Source organism: Crocodylus siamensis, chromosome 14 (assembly GCF_052110815.1).
Source record: "Crocodylus siamensis isolate JL-2025a chromosome 14, ASM5211081v1, whole genome shotgun sequence".
Classification (NCBI taxonomy): Eukaryota; Metazoa; Chordata; order Crocodylia; family Crocodylidae; genus Crocodylus; species Crocodylus siamensis.
Window position 1 is genome coordinate 1,383,387 of NC_143408.1, and position 24,449 is coordinate 1,407,835.

A 24,449-nucleotide genomic window follows, 5' to 3' on the forward strand; every position below is an offset into this window, starting at 1 on the left:
GAGCAGGGTCATTAAGGTGCGTACGTGTGCTTGTTAAGGAAGCGTCCGGGGCGGGGGTCAGCTGGGTGCCGTAGGCTGATGAATCTGCGGGCAGTAGGCCAACGGCCCCAAGTCCGAGTCGCTCCTGGGCTGTCCAGGAGCTGGCAACAGGCAGGGTGGGTGTGAGGGGGCCCCCGGAGCTGCCTGTCCCCTGGGCAGGAGCAGCACCCGCCGCGCACGCACCCATTCAGCCTCTGGCGAATCCTTGTCCTGCCTGACAAGGCCCCCAGCTCCGGCCTGCGTGTGGACACCGGGCTTAGCGCACGACGGCCAGCACGGGCCAGGGCAGGGTCACTGCTACATCTGCACAAGGGTGTGGGCATGCAAACCTGTGTGTGCATCCCTCCTTCCTCCTCCAGCAGACCCCCAGGAGCTGCCAGGGAGAGCTAGGCCCATGTGCCCAGCCGTGGAGACCTGAGCCGGAGACTCAGCATAACAGGGCCCGCCTGCCCAGCCACGGCGGATCCTCCAGCAGCACCCCACAGGCATGGCTCGTTTCTCCTGACTTTCCTCTGCGGCTGCTAAGGGCAGCGTGAGCAGCATTCCCACTTGGGCAGCTCTCTCCGCCTTCCCTGGCCCCAGCTGGGCAAGGGGCTGTAATTCCCTGAAGCAATTTCTGCACTGAAACACCCCCCCAACCCGAGGTCGAAGAGCAGCACAGGCCCCACACGCCCAGCACTCGGCTCTCGGCCAGGGCCTGGCTCTGGTGTGATCCCCCACGCCGGGGCGCGATGCGCCGGGCGGCTCTGAACCCAGCTCGCAGCTGCTGCTTTGCATCCGGCCCCGAGCAGAAGAGAGAGGAGGGGAAGGAACGGGTTTGAGCAGAGAGCCAAGAACAAAGGAGAGCGCAGCACTCGCACAGCTGGTGAGGAGGGAAGGAGCCAGGAGCAGGAGGCTTCCTCCCGTCCGTCTGCCTGCCTCTCCCCGCGTCCCACTGCCTGTCGGGGTGCTCCAGCGGCAAGTCAGACTTCGCACCCGGAGAGATGACCTCTCCTGCCTGCCTCTGCCCTCCCTGTTCCCCGGCTGGAGCCAAGAGAAAGCACCGCTGTCAATGGAGAGGCAATTTCCCCTTCCGCAAAGCCCTTGAAATGTCAGAGGCAGGAGCTGGGCTCTGGCTCCAGGATGGGCAGGCAGGGCTCTGCTCCGGGGTCAGGTAAAGGCTGGCATGTCTCCAGCTGCCCCCCAGTCATGTAGGGGCTGGCCCAGCCTCCGCCAGGCCCCCACCCCTTCTTGCAGCTCCATTCTCTTCAAGAGATTTCATAAGTGTCCAACTGAAGGGTTGAGAGAAACTGAGGAATGACCCTGGCATGGGGCCTAGGGGACCACCAGGGTCCATGCCACCCCGGGGATGTGACAGCTCAGGGCAGGGGCTCTGCATGGAGCAGCTGTGGGAGACCGTCCTGGCTCCGCCAGGGAAGCTGCCAGGCCACAGGTCCGGGGGGCCTGGCTCCTGCCAGGGAGGATGCCCTGTGCTCCAAGCGCGTCAGCTCCCTTGTTTCACACCCAAGACCCCTGATGGATCCTGGAGCCATGGGGGAACAGCCATCTGCCCTGCTTCTGCCCCACGGGTGGGTTGGCTTACAGCTGGGGCCTAAGGGCCAGGACTCCCCGGGTCCCGCTAGCCCAGTGCAGTCTAGTAGTGGGGGCAAGGGATGTGGTGGGGCTTGGAGCTATGTCTGCAGCCTGAGGGGTGGGTGTGGGGGTGCAGCGATGAGCAGGGGAGCAGGGGCTGAGACGGAGGACTCTGGGAGGGCTGGGAGGTGGGTGGCTGGTGCGGGGGGACGGGGAGTCAAGACCCCCATGCCTGGGCACCTCTGGGGAGCAGCCCCTTCCAGCTGCGCCGGGGGATGGAGGGGAACAGAGGCAGCTCTGTGCTTGAGTCGCATCCGCCCCGTGACAGCCGCTCACAAAGGGCAGGAAGTCCTATGGAGCCGTCCTATACAGTGGAATAGGAAATGAGGCCTTTCCCCGGGTTTCCGCGGCCGTCCTATAGGCGTGAATGGCCTGCGCGGGATGTATAGGATGGTGCCAAGCGGCCGCAGAAAGGCCCCATTCTCTATTCACATCCATGGGGCTGCGGGGCTGCTCCCCTGGGGCTGGCCCCTGGGGTTAACCACCCCATTGATCTCCACAGGATCTTCCCACGAGGCGCCCGGGGTCTGTCCTCCAAAGGCTGCTTTCACACACGCTCCCGCAAAGCAGCTCGGGGCCCGGCGGGGGCTAACCTTCAGCGGCCAACCCTGCCCTGCCAGGCAGGGCCAGGCCGAGTGACCGCGTCCCACGGGCAGGGAAGGGGGCCCCAGGCCTGGCGCTCGCTGCCCCGGGCTCGTCGGCCCCGGGGTGCTCCGAGGAGCGGGATGCAGGCCTGTGCTGCAGGGTGCCAGGGGCCGCGCCCGGGCCAGGGCAAGGCAGGGGCCGTGCCAGGAGCTCGGCCGCATCGCCCTTCCCACCAGGTCTTGTTTTGTGTCTCCCACTGCAGCCCTGCCAGTGCCTCCCACACACCGGCATCACCTCCCCGGGTCTCCAGCCCTCCAAGCCCAGCCATGGCCGTCTGGCCTCTGCCACCATCTCCCCCGTGACCCTGGGCAAGTCACTCCACTGCCCGGCTGTCAGCTGCCCCATCCTGAACCGCAGAGCCTGGCCTTGGCTGGTCTCCTCTCCCCGCATCCTTCCCTGCCCCCCTAGAGATGACGCCTGGCTGCGGGGAGGCGCCCGCACCCGGCGGGGTGCGCGCAGTGCGTGTGGAGGGCTGCAAAGGCCCCGGGGGCAGCAAGAAACCGGGTGCGGCCCAGCCCAAGGGAAGCAGGGACTGCCCTGCAGCAGCTCCTGGCATCCCTCGCCGCACCTTCCCCGGGGCTGCGGAGGGGGAAGGCTCCGACCCCCTGCCGGGGGCGGGGGGCTGGAGCAGGGCGCATGCGCGCCGCGGCCCCCTCCCCGGCAGAGCGCGGTGGCTGCGCCGGGCGGGAGCATCCGCGGCTCCGGCTGGGCTGCGGGCAGGTGCGGGCGCGGTGCCCGCCCGCCAAGCTGCGGGGGCGGCCGTGGCTGCGGGGGGGCCGCGCTGAAGCGGGGCCGGGCTCGGCTTCGTGCCCCTTTTGTTCCCAGCGGCAGCCGGGGATGCGCCGGGATTGGCGCGGCCCCCCCGCGCCCCGCTACCCGCCCCCCCGCCGGGGGCAGCCCCGACCCTCCGGCCGCCCCCTTTAAAGCCGAGATGCCGGCGCTGCCCGGCCGGCGCTGACGGCTCCTGCTCCCGCGATGCCCCGCGCCCGGCGCTGAGGCGGGCGGCAGGTAGGTGCCGCGCCCCGCGCCCCGCGCCCCGCGCCCGCCTTTGTCCGCCCCCGACGGCTCGGGCCCCGGGCGGGGCGGGCGGCGGGGGTCGCGCCGCCGGGAGGGACGGAGGGAGGCCGGCCGGGGCGGGGGCGGGGGCGGGCGCCGCGGGGCTCGAGGGAGCGGCCCCGGCTTTGTCCCTGCCCGGGCCCGGAGCCGCGCGTGTGCGTGTGCACGGGCGCGTGTGAGCAGAGGCGTGTGCCGGGGCGCCGCGGGCCGGCCGGTGGGGCAGGGCAGGGCAGGGCAGGGCAGCGCGGCCCGCACGACTCTTTGTTGCGGGCGCGCGGGCGGCGGCCGGGGGCGGCGGTGCCGCACGACGCGGCTGCTCGGGCTCGGCTCCCGGCGGCGGCGGCTGGCGCGGGGGACGCTCCGCGGAGCGGGCGGGCCGGGCCGTGGGCGAGCACGTGCCCCCCGTCTGCCCGGCGGCCCCGGGGCCAGGGCAGGGCGAGGGCAGCTCCCGGCGCGCCCCTGCGGGGTGGGGGTCGCGCCCCTCGGCCCCAGCTCCCGGCCGCCCAGGCCCCGGGCTCGGGCTCAGCCCTCCGCCTCCTTCCAGCCGCGCCGCGCCCGCCCCCGCCCCCGCCTCCCTGGGCCCGGCCTGGCTCTGCCTGCCAGGCCATCGTCCCCGCCCGAGAGCGCCCTGTCCGCAGTGGTGACAGCCCGGCCACGGCCGGCCCACGGGTCACCTTGTCTCTCCCTGTGTTGGCAGCCTGTCCCGCGCCGGGCGCTGCGGACCCAGCACCACCGCCTGCCTGGCCCACGCAGCCAAGGCAGGGGCTGGGTCAAGGCCACCCCGTGGGGCGGGTGAGGAGGGGGCAGTGTCCCCAGGCCCGGCCCGGCCCCTTCGGTGCACAGCGGCTGCCGAGCCAAGGGGACTGCGGCGCCAGCAGGGCTGTGACAAGCTGCCCAGCTGCCCCTCACCCCTTGCTCCGTGGGCTGAGAAGCGCGTGGAAGGCCCTTGGGGAGGGTCCAACCCGTGGGACCCGCTAGGCTGAGCGGCCTGAATGGGACCCTGCACGTCCTCCCCGTGAAGTGAGTGCCTGGTCACGCGCGCCAGCCCGCAGCAGGGGCCCGGCTCCCCCCGCCTCTGGGGGACATCATTCAGCCAGCCCCCCGTGACTGGTTCCTACAGCCGGGGCAGACGTGTGCCCCTGCCAGACCTTGGGAAGCTGAACTACCCCCTCCAGCCTATTCCTGGTCCCCAGCTCCCCGAGACGCTGGGCAGCGGAGGGGCAGGGGCTCTGCGGGGCAGGATGGTGTCGAGCCAGGGCTCCCCAGCCGGTGCTGCCCGCTCCTGCTGTTACGGGGGCTGGAAGCACCCCAGGCTTCTGGCCTGGTGCGGGAAGTGTGGCGCTTCTCCCCGGGGACAGGAGCCTGCCTGGCCCCCAGCTCCGGTGCTGGCGCTAGGCCCAACTAGGAGCCGGCCTCCTGCCCGGGCCGGGCCAGCCTGGGGTCAGGACAGAAGTCAGGGGGGGTGGGAAAGGGGAAGAACCGGGAAACCTCCCAGGAGCATGGCAACCTCCCATCGCCCATGAGGAATTAAGCTATATTGCATTTGCAGCTAATCACCAACCCGAGCTTTGCATATGCATGAGAGGGATGAATTATGCATGAAGTGGCAGCCAGCGACAGAGATGGAAGTGCTGGGGGGCCACGCGGGGCGGCTTTGTGGGATCCCTCGATAGACTTGGTGCTGCACCCCGGGGTCCGTGGGCCTCCAGGGCTGCGGCGGGGGCCAGCTCTGGGCAGGGGCTGCCCAGCGGGGGGGGGGGGGTGTTTAGCAGCACGGTGCTGCCTTCCCCAAATAGTGACAATAATGGCATGTATTTATGCGGCGGGTGCCAAACACCAGCCTACGAATGTCTGCCTAATTGCCAGGAGCGGCAGGGGGAGTGAAATATTGTCTGTGACCCCAGGGCCTCACGTCTCTGGCACCGGGCTCCGGCGCCGGGCTTCCCCAGGCCCTGCCCTGCGGGGACCTCGCCGCCCTGCAGAGAGGAAGGGGCACGGCCAGCCTGCTGTGGGCCTCGCTTCCCCTGCGCTCCTTTTAGCTGCTGCACCCGCTGGCTGTGGATAACGAGGCGGCTCTTGATCCCAGCTCCATCCACGGTCGCTGCCAGGCTGAATTATTATTCCACCGCCGGGGCACGGCGGTGGCAAAGGGGAAGGCGCCAGCAGTGACCTGCCCGCTGCTCCCGGGTGTCTGGGTGAACGGGCTGACCCCAGGGCCTGCCCCTGCCTATGGCCCCCATCCCGCTGCCCCCCGGGTGGCTGCAGCACAGGGCCCGTGGGGGCACGGCATGGGGTTGCCCCACAGCCGGCTCAGGGAGCAAGCTGTCTCCTGCCTGCGCGCACACAGTAGCTGCGAGTCTGGCGAGAGAGCCACGTGCCCCCCCCGCCGCATGAAAGGCAGCCCACCGAGCTTCCCCAGGGGGGTCGAGTAGGACCCGGCGGGAACTGGAGCTGCCCCCCGCGGGGAGTTGCCCCTGCCAGCAGCAGCATGCCCCCGCCTTGCGGGCTCGGGCTGCTGGGGTGCGGGGTGGGGAGGAGGCCACAAGCAAGGGGGCTGCTCCGCCGAAGGCGCAGCGCGAAGTTGGCCGGGCCCTGGCCCAGGCCACCCCGTGGCAGAGCCATCTCTAGGACCTTTATTCCCTGCCCCCCCGGCTCTACATCGCCCTCGGCTAGACCCGTGCCTAGAGCCTCTTGTCTGCTGCCTAAAGCCTTGCGCTCTTCACTCCTCCTCTCCTTTTGCTCCAGCAGGAGCTTCCTAGTGGGGTCTTCGCCCGGTGTTGGAGAGCCTCCTTGCAGGGCTGTGAGGGCTCCTTTGTGCGCGCTTCCACCCCGGGGGCTGCTGTGGGAATGGCCCTGGGCGCGTGACCCCGAAAGGGGGCTCCTGGCTGCAGGATGGGGTAGGGAGAAGGACCTCAATAATGAATGAGCTGTCAGCACTGGGAGGAAATGCGATGCTGGCTCTTGGCTGGAGGGCTGATAGGCATCTATTGATATTCTCATCGTGTGGCTCCGAGCCAGGTGCCCTGTGCATGATGGGTCTGGAGAAAGATCTGGAGGGGGGGGGGCAATCTCTATCCCACTCTCACTTAAAAAGACATTAAGAAGAGAGGAAGCTTGTCGTCCTGGCTCTGAGGGGTGCAGGATGCGCGGCTGGGGACTGCTCTGCTCAGCCTCCAGGCAGGGGCCTGGCTGCCATCCCGCCTCTCCTCCACTGCCGCGGCCTTGCGCCGGGTGCGCGGAGGCACCCCGTGGCCCCAGGGGCCGCTGGTTTGCCTGCATGACAGCCAAGGGTCGGGGTGGACCAGCAAGGAGGGGCTCTGCTGTGCGCACTGGTGCCGGCGGAGCCAGACCCTTACCCGAGGCCTGAGCGGTTCCCCGGAGCCCCCCGCTGCCCTCTCCCGCTCCCCCAGCCGTGGCACCGGAGCTGACTCGGGAGGCCGAGCCCCTGCGGCCGGAGCCGGCGGAAGGCAGGGGCAGACAGGGCCGGGGGGTGGGGATGGCTCTCCCCGAGGCCTGGCAGGACGGGCGTGCGTGTACCCGGCTGTGCGTGTGCCCGTGTGCGTGCGCCCGAGCCGCCGTCCCCGAGGGGGACAGCCGCTGCCGTGACATCTTCCTCTGACCTTGGAGCCGGTCTCCGCGGCGAGGGGCGGCTGCCCCCCGGCAGGCCCCGCGGGCGCGTGCGTGTTGCGGGGGCGCGCTTCCCCTCCCGCCGCCGGCCCGGAGAGGGGCCTGCTCCCGCACCCCGGAGCCGTCTGCCGGAGGCGGGGGGGCGGGGGGGCTGATGCTTCAGCGGCAGACAAAGCCGAGGGGAAGGGGCGGGAATGCAAGCGCGCGAGGGGGAGGGGCCCCCGGAGGGCCGGGGGCGGCTCGGACGGGGCAGCCCCCCGCCAGCGACCAGGGCGGCCGCCCGCGGGGCTCCTGCCGCGCCCGCTGCGCGCCGGCGCCGCCCGCCCGGGCCGGATCCACCCCGCGGCGGCCGCCTGCGCCCCCCCGCGCCGCGCGAGCGAAACCCGCAGAGCCGCCGATGGCAGGGAAGGCGCCAGAGCTTCCCACGGCCGCCCGGCTCCCGCCCGCCCGCGGCGCGGGGCCTCGGGGGCTGCCGCCCGCCGCCCGCCGGCGCGGGCCCGGCCCCGCTTCAGCACCAGGGACAGGGCCCCCCCGGGCGCCCGGCGGCGCGGGGCGCGGTCCTCACGCCCGCTCCCTTGGCAGGTCCGGGATGGGCGGCGTGATGGGGGCTGCCGGCCGCTGGCTCCTGCTCAGCCTCTCGCTCCTGCCGCTCTCCGTGCTCGGTAAGTGGCGCCGCCCGGCCGCGGAGGCGGGGGAAGGGCCCCGGGCCGGCCGGTCCCTGCAGGCGCCTCCGCCCGCCGGGGCTCCGCCGGCCCGTGGGCCGGGCGGCGTGAGCCCACGCAGGGCCGCCCCGCCCCGCCCCGCCCCCGCGGCCCGTGGCTCCCCGGCTGCCTCCTGCGGCCCCCCCGCCACGAGGCGCAGCCCGCCGGCCCGGGGCTCACCGCCCGCGCCCGCCCCCCAGGCTCCCAGGACCCCGCGCAGGCCATCCGCATGCACAAGGTGCAGCACCAGGCGGTGCGGGTGGGGCTGGCCGAGCCCGCGGCCCTGCCCTGCCTCTTCCTGCTCCACGCCTCGGCCGTGCGCGGGCCCAACGACCCGCCGGACCCGCCGCGCATCAAGTGGAGCAAGGTGCAGTCGGCGGCCGGGCAGCGGCAGGACGAGCCCATCCTGGTGGCCAAGGACAACGCCGTGAAGGTGGCCAAGGCCTTCGAGGGCCGCGTGTCCCTGCCCGCGTACCCCCGCGACCGCTACAACGCCACGCTGGTGCTGGGCGCCGCGCGGGCCAGCGACGCGGGGCTGTACCGCTGCGAGGTGGTGGCCGGCATCGACGACGAGCAGGACCTGCTGCCGCTGGAGGTGACAGGTGAGCCCCGCGGGCCGCCGCGGCGCGGCGCGGGGAGGGCGGCGGCGGGCCCCAGCGCCGCGTGCCCACGCCGCTGCCTCCCGCGCAGGTGTCGTCTTCCACTACCGGGCCGGCGGCTCCCGCTACGCGCTCACCTGGGCGGCGGCCCGGCGGGCCTGCCGGGACAGCTCGGCCCGCCTCGCCTCGCCCGCGCACCTGCAGGCGGCCTTCGAGGACGGCTACGACAACTGCGACGCCGGCTGGCTGTCGGACCAGAGCGTGGGGTAGGGGCTGGCCCGCGGCCCGCAGCTGCGTGCGTGCAGGGCTGCGCGCGGAGCTCCGCCCGAGCCCGCCGCGCCCGGTGCCGCTGAGCGCTGCGCTGCGCGGGGGGCGGGGGGGCCTGTGCTGCTGGTTCCCGAAGGCCCGCGGGATGCGGCCGCCCCGGGCTGGCCCAGACACCCCGCCCTGCTGCCCCCAGGTACCCCATCACGCACTCCAGACCCGGCTGCTACGGGGACCGCAGCAGCCTCCCGGGCGTGCGCAGCTACGGGCACCGGGAGGCCGACGAAGCGTACGACGCCTACTGCTACGCCAGGGAGCTCCAAGGTGAGGCAGCGCCGGGCCCGGGGGCACCTCCCCGCTCCAGCAGCCCCACTCCCACGCAGCGCGTGGCCCGCCGGCGCCGTGTGCGGGAGGCAGAGCACGTGAGCGCGGCCCGCACCCGGCTGCGCCAGTGACGAAGGCCTTACGAGCCCGTCCCCAGCCCGACGGCTGCTGATTTCACGGTGGAGCAGGGCAGGATTTATGGCTGTTGCGCACCTGACTCCTTCCCGCCGACCTTGAGCAGCGGGTTTGGCTCCCGGCCCTGGCCCGCGGGCCGCGGCTCGCGTGTCCGCCGGGGCCGGGGGCGCCCAGCCGGGTGGCGGGGGGTGCTGCACCGGGCGGTTGCGGGGGCAAGGGGGGTCGCGTCTGCGCTGCAGGCTCCCACGCCCGAGCTCCCACGCAAGCCTCAGCCCTGCTCGTGGCCTGTGCTCGCACCTGCCCAGCACCTCCCACGGGTGCCCGGCCCCCCCGCGCCAGCTGCACGGCCGGCGGCTGGCCCGCTCTCACCGGCGGCTCTCGCCTGCAGGGAAAGTGTTTCACGTCTCCTCGCCGGGGCGGCTCAGCGCCCAGGCGGCCCGGGAGCAGTGCCGGAGTCACGGGGCCGTGCTGGCCACCACGGGCCAGCTGCACCTGGCGTGGCGGGGCGGGCTGGACCAGTGCGACCCGGGCTGGCTGGCCGACGGCAGCGTCCGCTACCCCATCCGCACGCCACGCAAGAAGTGCGGCGGGGACGAGCCGGGCGTGCGCACCGTGTACCGCTTCCCCAACCGCACCGGCTTCCCCGACCCGGCCTCCAAGTTCGACGCCTACTGCTACAGAGGTACGGGGGTCCCGGTCCGGGGGGGAGGCCCAGGCCTTCCCCACTGCCCGGCTCCACGAGGCGTGGGTGGATCTGGGGGGTGAGGCCCCGTGGCGCTCCGTCCGGGGCCACGCGGGTGGTGGAGCACAGGGATGATGCTCAGCTCCAGCCCGGGGGCTCCACACCCGCCCCGGCAGCTGGTTCCTGGGCCCCGCCGCAAGCAGGGGAGACCGCGGGCGGAGCTGCCGCCTGGGGCCGAGTGGGGATCGATGGGCTCGGGCGGCAGAATTGCCTCGGATGAATATTTAATTGGGGAATTAATCAGATAAATGAGGGCGCCGGGCGCGGAGCGAGCGGCCCAGATTGCTCCATGAATAAACCTGTCAGGGCGCAGCAGCCAGGGGAGGAGGGATTGGGGACGTGCCTCTGCCCCGCACCCTCCGCGGCGCCGTGCTGCGGCCTCGCCCCAGCCAGGGCAAGGGCAGCTGCCCCCCGAGCCGCGCCAGAGCCGGGGCTGGGGGGCAGCATGCCGGGCCACGAACTCGAGCCACTGAATGCCCGGGCCGGGCCGGGGCTCCAGCGGTCTGGGGCAGTGCCCCCGCCGCTGCCCGCCCTTCCCACCCCGAGCCCCGCTCCCCGCCCGGCCGCCACCGGCCGCGCAGTCCGGGCTCAGCGCCTGCCCCCGTGTCCGCAGCGCGCGCGCCGCCGCCGGGGCCGGAGGAGCTGCCGGGCGCCGCGGGGAGCAGCGCCAGGCCCCCCGGCCTGCTGGGCATGGACAACCTTCTGGTGGAGCAGGAGGAGGAGCCGCCGGCGCCGGCCCACAACGCGCTGTTCCCGCGGGAGCGCGGGGAGCTCAGCACGTCCGGGGACTCCCGCGAGCTGCCCCGAGATCCCGGCGGCCTCCTGCACCGGCTGGCGGGGCCGGGCCTGCCCGAGGACGAGCAGCTGCAGCCCGTGGCCGCCCGGCCGGCCGGGGGCCGCCCCGCGCCGCCCGCCGCGGGCCCCGAGCGGGCAGCGGGGCCGGCCGAGGCCGAGTCGCTGAACATGGTGGACCGGGGGCCTCTGCAGGGCACGGCGGCCGGCCCCGGCCCCGGCCCCGGGCCCAGCCCCAGCCAGCCGCTGCCCGTGCCAGCCGGGCGCACAGGCCTGGGGGAGCCCGCCGCCGCCACGCCGCCGCTCGCCCCCTCCCAGCGGCCCGCGCCCAGCCCCGCGCCGCCCGCCAGGACGAGCCTCTACGCGGGCCTCAACGGCCGCTACTTCCAGCTGCGGCGCGGGCCGGGGGGCGGCGCGGAGCCCCCCTTCCTGGCGCACGAGGCGCGGGGCGTGGCGGCCAACGCGGTGGAGGTGCTGCCCGCGCCGGCGGGCGCTGCGGAGCCCGGCGCGGGGCGCGGGGCCGCCGCCTTCTCCAACGAAGTGGACGGGGTGGCCGGCTACCGTGAGTACCACGCGGCCCCGGCCTGCGGGGGGGCATCGGGCCCCTGCCCTGGCGGGGGGCTCCCAAGATCCAGCCTGTGATCATGACGTAATTGCCAATAGCACCCCGCTCCCAGGCAGCAATTAGCGGGTAGTTCAGCAGTCACAACTGGGGGGGGGCAGCCCTGGGGGACCCCCCTGCCCGGCCCGTCCTGCTCCCTTCCCCCGCCTCGGCTCCGCTCCGCCGCGAGCCGGCAGCCTGCGGGGGCCGCATCCTCCCCGCATCAGGTGGCTGCTAACGACCCCCCCCCCCCCAGACGTTGCCAGAGTGACGGGGAGACAGTAGCCATGGCAACCCTTGCCGGGCCGGATCCGCGGATGCCCAGCACCGAGGGCCCCGAGCCCGGCCCCGGGGGGAGGGGAGAGGAGCAGCCCCCCGCGCCCCGGCGCTGAGCGCGGTGTCTGTTGCAGAGCCGCCGGGACCGGAGCCCCCGCCGACAGACCCGCGCCCGCTCCAGCCGGCCCCGGGCAGCGGGAGCGCCGAGGTGCAGCAAGCGGCCCCGACGGCCGGCCCCGACGGCGGGGGACAGGCTGGCCCGGGGGCCGCCGCGCCCAGCACCCCGCCCCGTCCCGCCACCTCCGGAGCCCCCCTGGCCGGGCCCGGCGCCGGGGCCCGCCTGCAGCCGGGGCCGGGGCCGGAGGAGCTCTCCGGGGAGCCGCCGGCCAGCGGGGAGGGCGGCCCGCTTGGCCCCGGCCCCGCCATCTCGGCGGCGCCGCCTCCCGGGGGCAGCGACGGCAGCGGCGCCGCGGAGCTCAGCGTCCGCGCCGTGACCTTCGCCGGGAGCCTGGGCGGCCCGGAGCCCTGGGAAGGCGCCCCGCCGGCAGAGGCGGCCGCAGGACCGGAGCCCTGGGGCCCGGAGCCGCCCGGGAGCAGCCCCCGGCCCCGGGACGATGGCCCATCCCCGACCCTGCGCCCCGCCGAGCCCCGGGGCACCGCGCCGCCGCGGGGCGGGAGCGAGCAGGACGCAGGACCCGCCGCAGCCAGCCCGGAGCCCGGCCGCACCCAGCCGCCCGCAGCGGGGGCCACCCCCGCGCCGCCGGGACGCGCCGGCGGGGGGCGGGCTGCGGAGCGGGGACCCCGCCCGAGGGGACGGCCGGACCGAGCCTGACGCCGCCGCCGCCCCCCGGGGGCCCCTGCCCGAGTCGCCCACCGGGGCCGCCCCTGCGCTGCCCTCGGCCGCGGCCGCGAGCGACAGCCCGGACGGCGGCAGCGGCGAGGACCCGGCGCTGCCCTTCCCCGCGGAGGCGGACACCGGCGCCTGGCTGGGCGACGGCGACGGCGACGGCGACGGCGACGGCAGCGCGCGGGGTGAGTGCGGTGCGGCTCTGCCGCAGCCCCGGGGCGTCTCCCGCGCGCGCCGCGGAGCCGAGCACGCGTGGGCCCGGCCCCGGGCGGCCTGCTTCCGGCCCTTCTCCGCCCCGCAGCCGCCGGCCGTGCGGGAGCCGAGCTGGTTGCCTTACCGGGACCTGGGATCTGGGCTCCGCGTTGGCCGCTCGCGTGGCGGCGCGGGCTCCCGGGGGCGCCGCCGGCCCCGCTCCCGGGCCTCCGGGGAGAGCCGGCTGGGCCCCGCGGGAAGGCCCGGCTGAGCCCGGCCCGGCGCGGCCCGGTCGCAGCGCGGACGGGAGGGGGGAAGCCCGGTGCTGCTGGGGCTCCCGGGCGGGCGCGGGGCAGTGCCCCGCGGCTGGCGGGAGGGGGAGAGGCTCACGCCGCGCCGCGCTCGTGCCCCGCAGCCGCGGCCGCCCCCTGCGAGAACAACCCCTGCCTGCACGGCGGCACCTGCCGCTCCGACGGCAGCGTCTCCAGCTGCGCCTGCGGCCCGGGCTTCACCGGGGAGAACTGCGAGATCGGTGAGTGCGGGCGCAGGACCCCCGCCCCGCCCCGCCCGCCCGCGGGGCTCACGCCTGTCTCCCGGCAGACATCGACGACTGCCTGTCCAGCCCCTGCCGCAACGGCGGCACCTGCATCGACGAGATCAACTCCTTCGTGTGCCTCTGCCTGCCCAGCTACGGCGGCAGCCTCTGCGAGAAAGGTGCGGGGCGGCGGCCCGGCGCCGGGGCGTGGCGGGCGCGGGGCGTCCCGCGCGGCCCCCTCCTGACTCGGCTCCCCGCAGACACGGAGGGCTGCGACCGCAACTGGCACAAGTTCCAGGGCCACTGCTACCGCTACTTCGCGCACCGCCGCGCCTGGGAGGACGCGGAGCGGGACTGCCGCCGCCGCGCCGGGCACCTGGCCAGCATCCACTCGCGGGAGGAGCACGGCTTCATCACCAGTACGGGCCGGGCCGGGGCGGGGCGGGGCGGGGCGGGGCACGGCGCGGGGCCGCGCCCGCCGCCCTCACCCCGCGCCCGGCCCCGCAGGCTTCGGCCACGAGAACACCTGGATCGGGCTCAACGACCGCATCGTGGAGCGGGATTTCCAGTGGACCGACAACACCGCCCTGGTGAGCCCCCGCCCCGGGCTCGGGGGGCGGCGGGGGGCGGGGGGGGCGGGCCGTGACGCTCCCGCCGCCCCCAGCAATACGAGAACTGGCGCGAGAACCAGCCCGACAACTTCTTCGCGGGCGGCGAGGACTGCGTGGTGCTGGTGTCGCACGAGGTCGGGAAGTGGAACGACGTGCCCTGCAACTACAACCTGCCCTACATCTGCAAGAAGGGCACAGGTACCCCCCCGCCGCCGCCCCCGCCCCCGCCCGGGGCTGCGGGCGCCCCGCGCGTCGCGGGCGGCGGCGGGGCACGGACGCGGGGCAGAGCCGTGCTCCGGCGGGCCGAGGGCAGCAGCGCGGGCCGGGGGGGGGGGCGCGCGTGTGTCTGGGGGGGCTCATAATCTGGCAGCGGCCAGACCCGCGCGGGCTGGAGCCAGGCTGGGCTGCGGGCGGCCGCGCCCCCTCCCTCAGGGCAGCTCGTGCGCGGGGGGGGGGGGGGGGCTGGCTCCGTCCCGCCTGCCCCCCGCGCGCAGGGCGGGCGGCGTGACGCCGCGCTGTGCCCGCAGTGCTGTGCGGGCCGCCGCCCGAGGTGGACAACGCCTTCCCCGTGGGCAGGCGGAAGGACAAGTACAGCATCCACGCCACGGTGCGGTACCAGTGCGCCGACGGCTTCGTGCCCCGCCACGTGCCCACCGTCAAGTGCCACAGCACCGGGAAGTGGGACCGGCCCAAGCTGCTCTGCACACGACGTGAGTGCCCGGGCCGGGGGCGCTGCGTGCGCCGCCGGGCCCCCAGTAACGCCCCCCCGCTTCTCCTTGCCGCCGGTAGCCAGAAGGGCGCACCGAGCCCGGCGCCACCACCGCCGCCACCGCAGCCACCCGCACCGCCCGCGCCGCCGCCGCCAGCCCCGCAAGGAGCGGCGAAAACACCGCGGGCCGCACGCGCCCGCCCGGCCCGACGCGGGCCGCGGCTTCTAGGGGCGGCGCCGAGGAAGCCCCCCCGGGACGAGCCGCGTGTGCGCCGGGCACGCCGCCGCCCTCCCCCTGCGGGCCCCCGGCCTCCGCGCCCCGCCGCAAGTCTCCAAGCCCCCGGGGCGAGCGGGCAGCCGGGCGGGGCGGAGGGGCTGCCCTCGCCCCCCTCCTCCGCCCCGGCGCCGCGCCCCACGCACAAGGAGTCGCGTTCCCGGAGGGCGGCAGGCGCGGGCCCCTCCCGGTGGGTTCATGGCCCCCCCTTGCCCCCCCATGTGTCATCGGTCCGGGTAGCTGTGTGCGGCCGCGGTGCCCTCCGTGGCCCCCTGGCCCCGGCCCGCCGCGTTTCTGGACCGCTGGACATTTTAATAAAGTTTTTTAACAGTTAATAAGCCCCGGCTGGGCCTGGCCGTCCTTGCGGGGCGGGGGAAGGGGGCCCCGGACAGGGGGGTCAGACGGGGCAGGTGCAGCCCCCCGGTGCGTCTGGGCCTGCGAGCGGTGCCCGTTGCAGGAAGGGGAGCTGGGGTGCCCAGGGCGTGCCCCCAGCGCCGCCTGCATTTTTAGCCCTCGTGTCGGGGGCGGACAGCCCTGCCCGGGGACCTGCCTGCGGGGGCACGCACAGCAGCAGGATGGCGTCGGCAGCAGCCACCGCCTTGCCCAGGACGTGGGGCAGCCCCGTCCCCCAAAGGCATCACGGGGCAGAGGGGAAGGCAGACGCGGGCGCTGCCTGGGGCCTCTGGTGCCCCGCGCCCCCAGCAAATGGGCCCAGGTACAGCAAGGGAGGAGGGGGCTGAGGGTGGATCGGTGCGTGCACACGCACACGCACACGCACGCAGACGCAGACGCGCTGGGCCCCACGCTGCCACTGGGCAAGAGAGACGAGCCACCCTCCAGCGATGCTGCCCCCCCCCAGGGGCGGCTGCTGCTCTGCCCTCGGCAAGGGGAGCGTCGCAGGGCTCTGCCCCATGGCGGGGCACCCTCCCTGAGTGCCCGCTCCCACCACGCTGAGCCTGGCTGTTGCAGCCCAGCTCCGTACCCTCCCTGGAGCTGAGCCGGGTGCAGGGCCCACCCTCAAGTGCCAGCGGGCAGTGGGGTGCCAGCCTGGAGAGGCACCCACTGGAGGCCCCAGGGAGTGAGGAGGCAAGTGCGTGGGGGAGGCTGCAGAGGAGAGAGAGGCGGGAGCCCATGGGTCTCCATTAGCTGCCAGGCCTTTATTGTGTCTAGAGCTGGCGTCGGCACCACGGCCACCACCCACCCGACCCCCAGGCCAGCGGAGCTGGAGGCAGCCTCCGGCCACTGGGCCCCTCCCCCTCTCCTCCCTGGCAGTGTCTGGCAGGGCCTCGCGCAGCGATGCATGCAGGCCATGCAGCTAGCACCCAAAGCATGCTTGGGCAGCGTTGCAGCGAGTCCAGCGGCTCTGCCACAGCATGCGGCGGGGAGGGTGGGCGCTGCACTGGAGCAGGGAGGAGCAGCGGGAGCTGAGGGGCTCGTGACCCCTGGCACGCACCCCCCATGGGGATCTGCAGGGCGGCAGGAAGGCAGGTGCCCACCCGGGCACCGGGTAACCTCCCCCTGAACCCAGAGCCAGACCAGGTGCTCTTACCACAGGCCCTTCGCTTCACTGTCTGCCTGGCACGCTAGGTCTGGGCCCGCAGCCCCTGGCAGGATGGGCTCCCACACGACAAAACCCCGTGGTCCTGGTGCTGGCTATGGCAGGGGTCTCAGAGCTGGAGCCAGGCAGATGGACCCAGAGCAGTGACTGACCCTGCAGAGCTGAGCCCCATGCAGGCCGTGCCCTTGGGGCAGGGAGGCTGGTGCTGTGCCCGGCTGTCACGGGGAAGTCAGACCTGATGTCCAGCCCTTGGAAAAAGCTCTGTGACCCCTGGGTGTAACTCGGCCCCAGGAAGCTGCAGCCAGGCCACCTGCATGGGCCTCCCCGGCGGTCATCCTCTGGGTCCTGCTCTCCGGTAGGGCAGCACTGGGGAGACGGGTCCAGACGTGCCGAGTCTGCACCAGCGGGCAGTGCCCATCCCCCTCGGAGAGGGGGCAGCAGGCTGAGCTTCTGCCATGGCTCTGTGCCCCCTGGCAGAGCACTGGCCTGGCATGAGCACACCCAGGGTCTTCCTCTCTCTGGGCCTCAGTTTCCCCCTCAGCTTCCTTTGAAGAGTGCATGGTGCAGGGCAGAGGCACGGGGGGGGAGGGCACGGGCAATGTCCCAGCGGGGATTGTGCCACGCACGCTTCTCCGGCTCGTCCATCCGCGCGGCATGTCTGGCCTCCAGGCCACGCTCAGTGGAGGGTCGTCACCAGGGCATGGCCCAGCCCACCAGGCCCTGACCCCACAGGTCTCTGAGAAGCACAGCAAGGTCTCTGCCAGCCCCAGCCGCAGCGCTGCCAGGTCTGCCCAGCCCAACCTGGGGAGATGAGGGGGCTTGGGAAGCTGCAGGACAGCGGCCGGGGCCAGCCTGGCCCCTGTGCAAGCAGAGGACGCCTGGGAGGGGTCCTCCAGGCCCCAGGGCAGGAGCGGGCAGCCGCAGAGGAGTCTGGCTGCGCGGGCGATGCAGGGCAGGGCGGCGAGGGGCAGCGGGTGCAGAATGACCCCCCCGCCCCACGCGTGGCACCTCGCGGCCCTGGTGCGGGGCGAGGACCCCCTGCCAGCGCCCTCCTTGGCCTGCTGTGCCCGGGACCGCCCCTGCCCCGGGAAGCGGGAGGGGGCTCCCATCGTGCGTGCAGTGCTGACAGCCAGGAGCCGGGTCCCACCGCTCCGTGGCCAGGGCCGCGGTCCTCCCGGCTGGGGGCTGGGGGCTGGGGGCTGGAGGGGGCAGTTGCTGCGGTCGCCGTCTCCCACTGGAGCACGTGTGTGGTGGCTGCAGGAGCAGCGCTGTCCGGGCTGGGGGGCAGCCCCTGCCCCTCACACCCAGAGAGGCCTCCCCTTGCTGGACACCTGCTTGGGGGCCACCTCGCCCGCCTTCTTGAAGCAGTAGACCCCGAAGAGCTTGTACTTCTTGTCCGGGAAGCCCAGGTTGCGGACGCCGGGCTCACGGCCCCCGCAGCGCGCCCGGGGGTTGACGATGGGGTAGCGGATGCTGCCGTCCTCCACCCAGCCGGCCTCGCACCTGTCCAGCAGCTGGATCTTCCAGGCGGCGTAGAGCTGCCCCACCTTGGCCACCACTGCCCTGTTGTCCTTGCAGGCCTGCACGGCCTCGGGGTAGCTCAGCTTGCGGTAGGTCTTCAGGAAGTAGACTTTGCCTGCAGGGGCGAGAGCAAGCGGCTGTGAAGGGGGCTGGGGGTCCTCACACCAGGCTGGGGCACCAAGCCGCCGGGGCCTGAGCCCACGTGGCCTTGTGCCTGCTGCCCTTGTGCGGGAGGCACGCGCGAGTGCCTGATGCTGCCAGGGCCGTAACCAGCCCCCCTGGGGCCCAGAGCTGCCGAAGGAGCGGCATGGGTGGCTCATCTGCAAGCAGCCCCAGTGCTGGGAGGAGACGACAGCACCTGACGCCTGGCACGTCCCCCCTCCAGTTCGCACCCAGCCCCGGTGCCCACCCTCCCCAGGGATGCACGGGGCTGGGAGGGCTCTGCTGGTTTATTTATCCGAGCAGGAAAGAAACACCAAGTCTCCCTGTGGTGAGTGATGAGCATGTGGGAAGGAGCCCAGGAGCCGGGCAGGGCTGTGGAGCGGTGTCGCGTGGCTGGCGCCGTGCCTCAGCGGTGCAGGGAGCAGTGCCCATGGGTTGCTCCGTGGGAGGGTGCAGGCCATCGCTGACCGCCCAGCCTGGGCACAGCTGGCGGGCGCGTTCTGGGCTGACCCCACGCCCATCTCTGCAGCCCCACGGCCCATACAGGACCTCCACACGGTCCCCGAGGCCCCGTCTGGGCCCTCCTCCACCCCAGCATCACCCGCACAGGTGCAGCCTCCCAGCGGGTGGGCCGGAGCAGCGCGGACTCTGCCCCTCGCCATCAGCCTGGGCAGGGGCTGGGGAGGGGCGCAGAGACCCCGGCCGGCCTGGGTGCACTGCAGCGAAGGCAGGCCCGCAAGCGCACGCCTTGCTGCAGCAAGATTGATGGGTGCCGTGGCACCGCGGCCTGGCCTGTGGCTGCTTTGCCCGCGATTTATCCTGCCTGCCACGATTAAATAAACATCTGCAGAGCCCCCACGGTCGCCCGCCGCCCTCCCCCACGGTCCCGCCAGGCCGAGTAATCTGTGCGCAGGGGTGGTCCCCCCGGCTCGGATTTGTCTTGCTGGGCTCGGGCCCCATCCATCATCCCTGGCCTCTCCACCGCAGTCCCTGCTACTGCCCCTTCCCCTGCTTCCAGCCGGGCAGGCAGGACCTTGCACTGACTCGAGCTGGGCAGGTCTCAGCCCAGTTCCTGCTGGGACCTGGTGCAACTGGTCTCCCAGCGAGACTGGGGCTGAGCTGGAAGGGGGCATTTGTCATGGGGGCAGGGAGATGAGGTTAGTGCAGAGAGAAGCCCAGACATCAGGCAGCTCCAAGGTTGGATCCTGGTGCCCCCGGGGCGACCCTCCAGCTTCCTGGCCTCCCCCTGCTCCAGAGAGGGGGCTGTGGGATGGGAGGAGGGGTCCTTCCAGAGCCCCCAAGCCAGGGCCCTGCCTAGCTCACCTCTGCACCGACCTCTTGCCCTTCCTGCCCTGACCTGTGTGGTCAGGGATGATCAATGCTGATCACATTCACCCCAGAGACATTTGTAACGCGGGGATTTGCTCGGTAATAATTGATAGTGCTTGTGGGGGGGGGCGGGGAGGCTGCCCTGGCAACTCACCCACCCTGGGGGCAGCTGGGGAGGAGCCGGCAGGGACTTCCCTCTGTGCATGGGGCAGGGGTGAGGCAGGCTGCACCCCGAGAGCGCAAAGGAGGGCCCCCTGGGGTGCCCATGCATGGAAGGACCTCACGTGTCCCCTCCATCCTGTGAGCAGTGCATGCAAGGCTGGGGTGTAACCCTCACCTCAGGGGTCCCCATCACTGCTGCCAGGCCCCGCTCTGGGGCACCAGGTCCCCCCCACCTGCTCTTCTACTGCTGCTGCCCTGCAGCAGCTGGGCTGAGACCCTTAATGACCCTCCTCCACCTTTTAGCACCTAATTAATCCTCCACCACCCCTTCCTGAGTGCCCGGCCCTGGGCCAATGAGCAGGGAGGTCACGGCCTCGCCTGGGCGCCGGGTGCTGCAGGCAGGGGATAAAGTCCCAGGGGCCTCCAGGCTTCTGTAATGGGGATGAAGCATTTCTGGGGGAAGGTGGCTATGATGCAGGGTGGTGGGAAGCATAGGGCCAGGCCAGGCGTGACATGCCTGATGGGTAGAGGCAGGGATGTGATCCAGTTCAGTAATTCCTGCAGCCCTGGGCAGAGCAAAGCCGCAGAGAGATGAGCTAGCGCCCACGCGGCACGCTATGGGGCCATGTGGGCCTGGGCAGGGCAGCCAGGGCTCTCTGGGGAGGGGGAAATCACCAGCATATGCACGCGTGCACACACGCGTTTGGGGCTGGAAGGGAGCCGGTGAGATCCACCCCCTGCTCTGGGCAGGAAAGACTGCAGGGGTCAAATGCCCCCCGCACGGTGTGCGTGCACACGCTACCTGCCGCGTGCCGCTCCCTGGCAGTGCCGAGCTGGGCCTGGCTCTGGGGCGAGGGGCTGACTTGCAGCCTCTTGCCTGGGGCTGGGACATGCTGAAGCCAGGAGCTGAGGGGGAGATTTCTGGTTCTCCCAGAGCAGGATCTGCTGCAGTGAGCAGCACTGTGGCGGGGGGGCGGGGGGCAGGGGGCTTGGACACCGGGAGCAGGAATCACTCTACTCTTGGCAGCTCCAGGGGCTGCTTCTTCCTACGAAAAGTCTTGACGTTTTCAGCAGGAGCAATCGCCGCCCTACTGCAGGGTCCTGCCGGTCGGGAGGGAAGGCAGAGGTGCCAGCCTGGGCAGGGACTGATGGAGAGGCAGTGCTGAGCGGGGTTTGGGGCTGGTCCCAGCCCCTGGGACCCACTTCTGCAGGCACGGAGGGCCCTGAACCTCCCTGTGCCCTGCTCCGTGAGCCAGGCACCCAGACATGCCCTCAGCAATGCCAGGTGCAGGGAATCGCCTCCCTGCAGGGTCCATCCCCATGCTCAGCGTCTGGCAGGAGTTTGTGCATGGTGCCATTCCCCCATGCCTCAGTTTCCCCTCCCTACCATGACCCTTCCCCACCGGCACCTCAGTGAATTAAGCACCGTATCTGCACTCAGCCTCCTCCCTGGGGTCCCTCCAGCCCTGCCTGCCACCCGAGAACAGTCCCAATTACCAAAGCGTTGCCCTCTGGGCCCAGACATGGGCCCTGCCGCCCCAGGCCCAGCGAAGATCAGGGCCTTACCGTTGAGGTTGGAGGTGAAGCAGAAGGCGTCGTAGCGCTCGTCGTCCTTGTGCCGGTAGCCGTAGTTGCGGACGCCGACGGGCGTGTCCTTGCGGCCGCACTGCTCCCGGGGCCGGGAGATGGGGTACTGCACGGAGCCGTCGTCCAGCCAGCCCGCGTTGCACCAGTCCAGGCCCTCCAGCCAGGCCTGGTGCAGCTGGTCGTAGGAGGCCAGGATGCCGTCCTGCTCCAGGCATGCCTGCTGCGCTTCGTGGTAGTTGAGAGAGTAGCGCCCGAGGCGCGGGTGGTAGGGGAAAATCACACCTGCCGGGGACACCGCACAGCCATGGCGGGGGGCGCTAGCGCCGGGGGCAGAAACCAGCCCCTCAGACCCGCTGCCCGGGGTGCGCTGTGCTCCCCCTGCTCAGCTGCAGTGCGGGACACCTGCCCAGTGCTTGCCCCTGCCGGGGGCACGATGCCAGACTATGGCGCCCCAGGGGCAAATGCACCACATGCTTTTGCTCCAGGGGGTGCAAAATAGTTGTGCCCATACTGCATCAATGGCTCTGCCACCACAAACACCAGCCAGCAGGCAATTGCCCACCTGTCCTCGCACTCTCAGCCTTGCACCGCGGGCTGGCCGTGCAGGCAGGCTGCCGGCTGGGTGAGGAAGGAAGATTTGCGTGGGGGGGGGGGGGGGGACTTGGCCCCCTCCCCTACTCTTCTCCCTTTGGGGGCCAGGTCAGAGCAGTCTCCTCGTGGTCCTTCATGGCGAAGCCCAGAGCTCAGCTCCATTGCAGTTGGGGGAGACAGCTCAGGGTGGCAGGGCCAAGGCTGCGCACGGGACACCCTCATCCCCACCCCCTTCCCACCAGCCGCAATTTGCTCCACACTGCCCGCTCTGGCAGGTGCTTTATGAGCCTGCGCCGTGATCTGTTTCTGGCGTTTATGAGCTGCTTGCCCATAAACCTGGAGCGACAGTAAAAGCCAATAATAGGCTCGATAAACCACGCCGCAAGTGCCCGAACAGCAGCCTGCCACGATGGAGGGCACGTGCTGCCCAGACATCGCTGCTCACTTTGCCCCAGCTGTGACGGGGCGCTGGGATGCCAGCTCTCTGTGCCTAGCTGGCTACTTGCTGCCGGGTTAGGCAGGGGGGAGAGAGCCTGACCCAGGAGAGTTTGCAAACCTGGAAGGCTCAAGCGTGCGCAGGGCAGGACCTGGTGCGGGGAAAAGCCTCGTAGTACTGGGACACCAGGGTGGAGGTTGTGACCTGCCAACTTTGGGGTCCTCAGCCCCACACTCCAACCTGCCCCGCATGGGGCTGGGGCTCCTCTGCCTGGCAGCCCAGGCTCGCGCTCTCCGAGGAAGTAGGCCAAGGTGAGCAGCGAGGCGCCTGCCCGTGTCCCTGGCACTGTTGTCCTCCCATCCCTGGGCCCCACTCCTGGGCCTGCCAAGGGCTGAGCAAGAGAGTGGGGATGGACCGCGGGGCTCCCAGGAGCACGGCAAGGGCTTCTCTCCCCCAACAGCTCCCTGTCCCTTGGCCTTGTGACTGTCCCGGCCCCGGAGACAAGGCAGCCCCAGGCCAGGGGCTGTCACCCTGCAGCAGCTGCTCTCGCCCTCTGGCCCCAGGCTCTGCCCGTCCTGCCTCTCCATGGACCAAAAAATCCTCCCCCGGGGATCTGCCTGCTGTTGTGTCTGGGCACATGCGAGGCATTCGGCACCGGCTTTGGGCCTGCACATGCCAGCTGTACGTGCCACGGGGCAGGCCCGGGGACCCCCAGTACCTTCCAGGTCCAGCTTGACCATGCCAGCGTCGTCCTCCAGCTCGTTGGTGACCTCGCACTCGTAGCGCCCGTAGTCCTGCAGCGTGACGTTGCGGATGATGAGGGAGGCGTCGCCGGGGCCGTCCTCCTGCAGGGCCGTGCGCCCCCGGTAGCCCCCGAAGGCGCGGCGCTCCTTGCCCATGGCCACGAAGACATCCACGAAGGCCATGGGCTCCGTCACCTTGGTCCACTTGAGGCGGATCTCGTCGGGGTCGTGGGCCGACACGTCGTAGTGGTAGCGGCAGGGCAGGATGATGGTGCCGCCCCGGTGCGTCACCACCTTCCCCGGGGCCGTCTGCACCACCACTGCCCCGCTGTCGTCCTCTGGGAGCACAGGCGCCCGTCTCAGTGCCCCAGAGCCCTCCTGCCCAGCACCCGACCCGGGGACCCCGGTGCTCTGCGCTTCGAAGCAAAGTGGGACCCCTCCGAGTCCCCCGCGTGCCTCGGCCCCTCTGCTTTGCAGGGTCGGGGGCTTCCCCAGGGGACGCCTCTCACCTGCAGCCCCAGCCAGTGCGGGGGGGGGGGGGGGGGCAGGGGGCCCAGGAGTCCGGGTCCCACGCTCTGCGCCATGCAGCCAGTCACTGCAGGTCACAGGGTTTGCAAAATGCTGCGACGGACACTGCGGAGCAGGCCAGGGCTGCAGGCCGTGCTCGACCCCCTCTCGCCAGGCCAGACTCTGCGAGCAGAGCAGCCCCTGCTCCCACGTTAATGGGGGTGAGCGCTCGGTTGTCTCGCACTGGTGCCAGGGGAGGGGGCAGAGCAGGCTGTGCCCAGGGGCGGGGGAGCAAGCGTGGCCCTGCACCAATTAGGGGCACCCCCCAGCTCCTCCCACCCATGTGCTTTGGGGGTCAGCCGCCCGCCCCCTGCCTCAGTTTCCCCGCTCGGTGCAGCCAGGATGAACTTGGGCTGGGCTGTTTTCACGGCACCCGCAGAGGTGAGTCGGCAGCCCCCCCGGGCAGGGGTGTGGGACGCGGCCCCCACTCACCCAGTACGTGGACGACCTTCTTGCGCCCCCTCTCCCCGAGCGCGGGGCGGGAGGAGAGGGCCGCGACCAGGAGCAGCAGGGCAGCAGCGCGGCCCCCGGCGCGGGGGCAGCAGCGTCCGGGGCGCATCTAGCACGGGGAGGCGGGGAGGCGGCCGTCAGGTCCCGCCGGCACGGCCCGCGCCCGCGCCCGGGGGTGCGGGGGGTCGCGGTCGGGGGACGGACAGAGGCAGGCGGCCAAGCCGCGGGGAGCAGGGCTGGAGGTGCCGGGGGGCGACCCCCGCGCCCTGCCCCGCCGGAGCCCGGGCCGCCAGGCGCTCGGGCACCGGCGCCGTGAATACTTCACGGCCGCAGCGCCGGGCTCGCTCTCGTCAGTGTTTGATGGCCACGCGGGGACGTGTGTAACCTGCGTGACGGCGCCGGGCTGCGGAGCAGAGCCCCGCCCCCTGCCGTGGCTGCGCCCGGCCCGCCGCCCCCGGCCCCGGGCCCGCGCCGAGCGCCCGGCGCCGGGCCGGGCCTGCAGGGAGCTGGCCCGAGAGCCGCCGCGCCACCGACGGCTCCTCTCTGGGGACGGCTCTGGCCGAGACCCGCGCCCCGCGCCCCGCGCCCCGCGCCCAGGCCTTGAGCCTCCGGCCCTGCTGGGCTGCTGCTCGCCCGCCGGGGCTCTGCCCGCGGCGGCGCGGGACGCGGGGCCGGCCTGCCCCGGCCCGGGGAGATGCCGCGGGGGCCAGCGCCTGCCCTGCGCCTGTGCAGCCGCGGCCGG

The 24,449-nt window shown here is 72.8% G+C and overlaps 2 protein-coding genes across 2 annotated transcripts; one reads left to right on the forward strand and one right to left on the reverse strand.

The window, feature by feature from the left end:
• Positions 1-3,185: 3,185 nt before the first annotated feature.
• Positions 3,186-14,701, forward strand: NCAN (neurocan). Its single transcript, XM_090027360.1, is given in 16 exon segments — positions 3,186-3,324; positions 7,582-7,661; positions 7,901-8,302; positions 8,391-8,565; positions 8,760-8,887; positions 9,411-9,704; positions 10,378-11,118; positions 11,568-12,203; positions 12,205-12,465; positions 12,888-13,004; positions 13,073-13,186; positions 13,268-13,426; positions 13,515-13,597; positions 13,672-13,816; positions 14,146-14,328; positions 14,408-14,701. Coding segments are annotated over 15 exon segments (3,660 nt in total). The 5' UTR covers positions 3,186-3,324; positions 7,582-7,588; the 3' UTR covers positions 14,557-14,701.
• Positions 14,702-15,781: 1,080 nt separating this feature from the next.
• Positions 15,782-23,816, reverse strand: HAPLN4 (hyaluronan and proteoglycan link protein 4). The gene is made up of 4 exons (XM_090027902.1): positions 23,690-23,816; positions 22,666-23,028; positions 20,900-21,202; positions 15,782-17,795 (listed from the first exon to the last, which is right to left on the reverse strand). Exons 1-4 carry the CDS (start codon positions 23,814-23,816, stop codon positions 17,458-17,460), a joined length of 1,131 nt encoding a protein of 376 aa, XP_089884028.1. The 3' UTR covers positions 15,782-17,457.
• Positions 23,817-24,449: the final 633 nt, after the last annotated feature.

Bases quoted from the DNA above. Each gene is read 5' to 3' on its own strand.
- HAPLN4 (XM_090027902.1), bottom strand. From the start codon at position 23,816: ATGCGCCCCGGACGCTGCTGCCCCCGCGCCGGGGGCCGCGCTGCTGCC. The intron at 23,029-23,689 runs GTGAGTGGGGGC...CTGTGCTCCCAG, and splicing joins GAAGGTCGTCCACGTACTGG to AGGACGACAGCGGGGCAGTG. The intron at 17,796-20,899 runs GTAAGGCCCTGA...TCGCCCCTGCAG, and splicing joins CTTCACCTCCAACCTCAACG to GCAAAGTCTACTTCCTGAAG.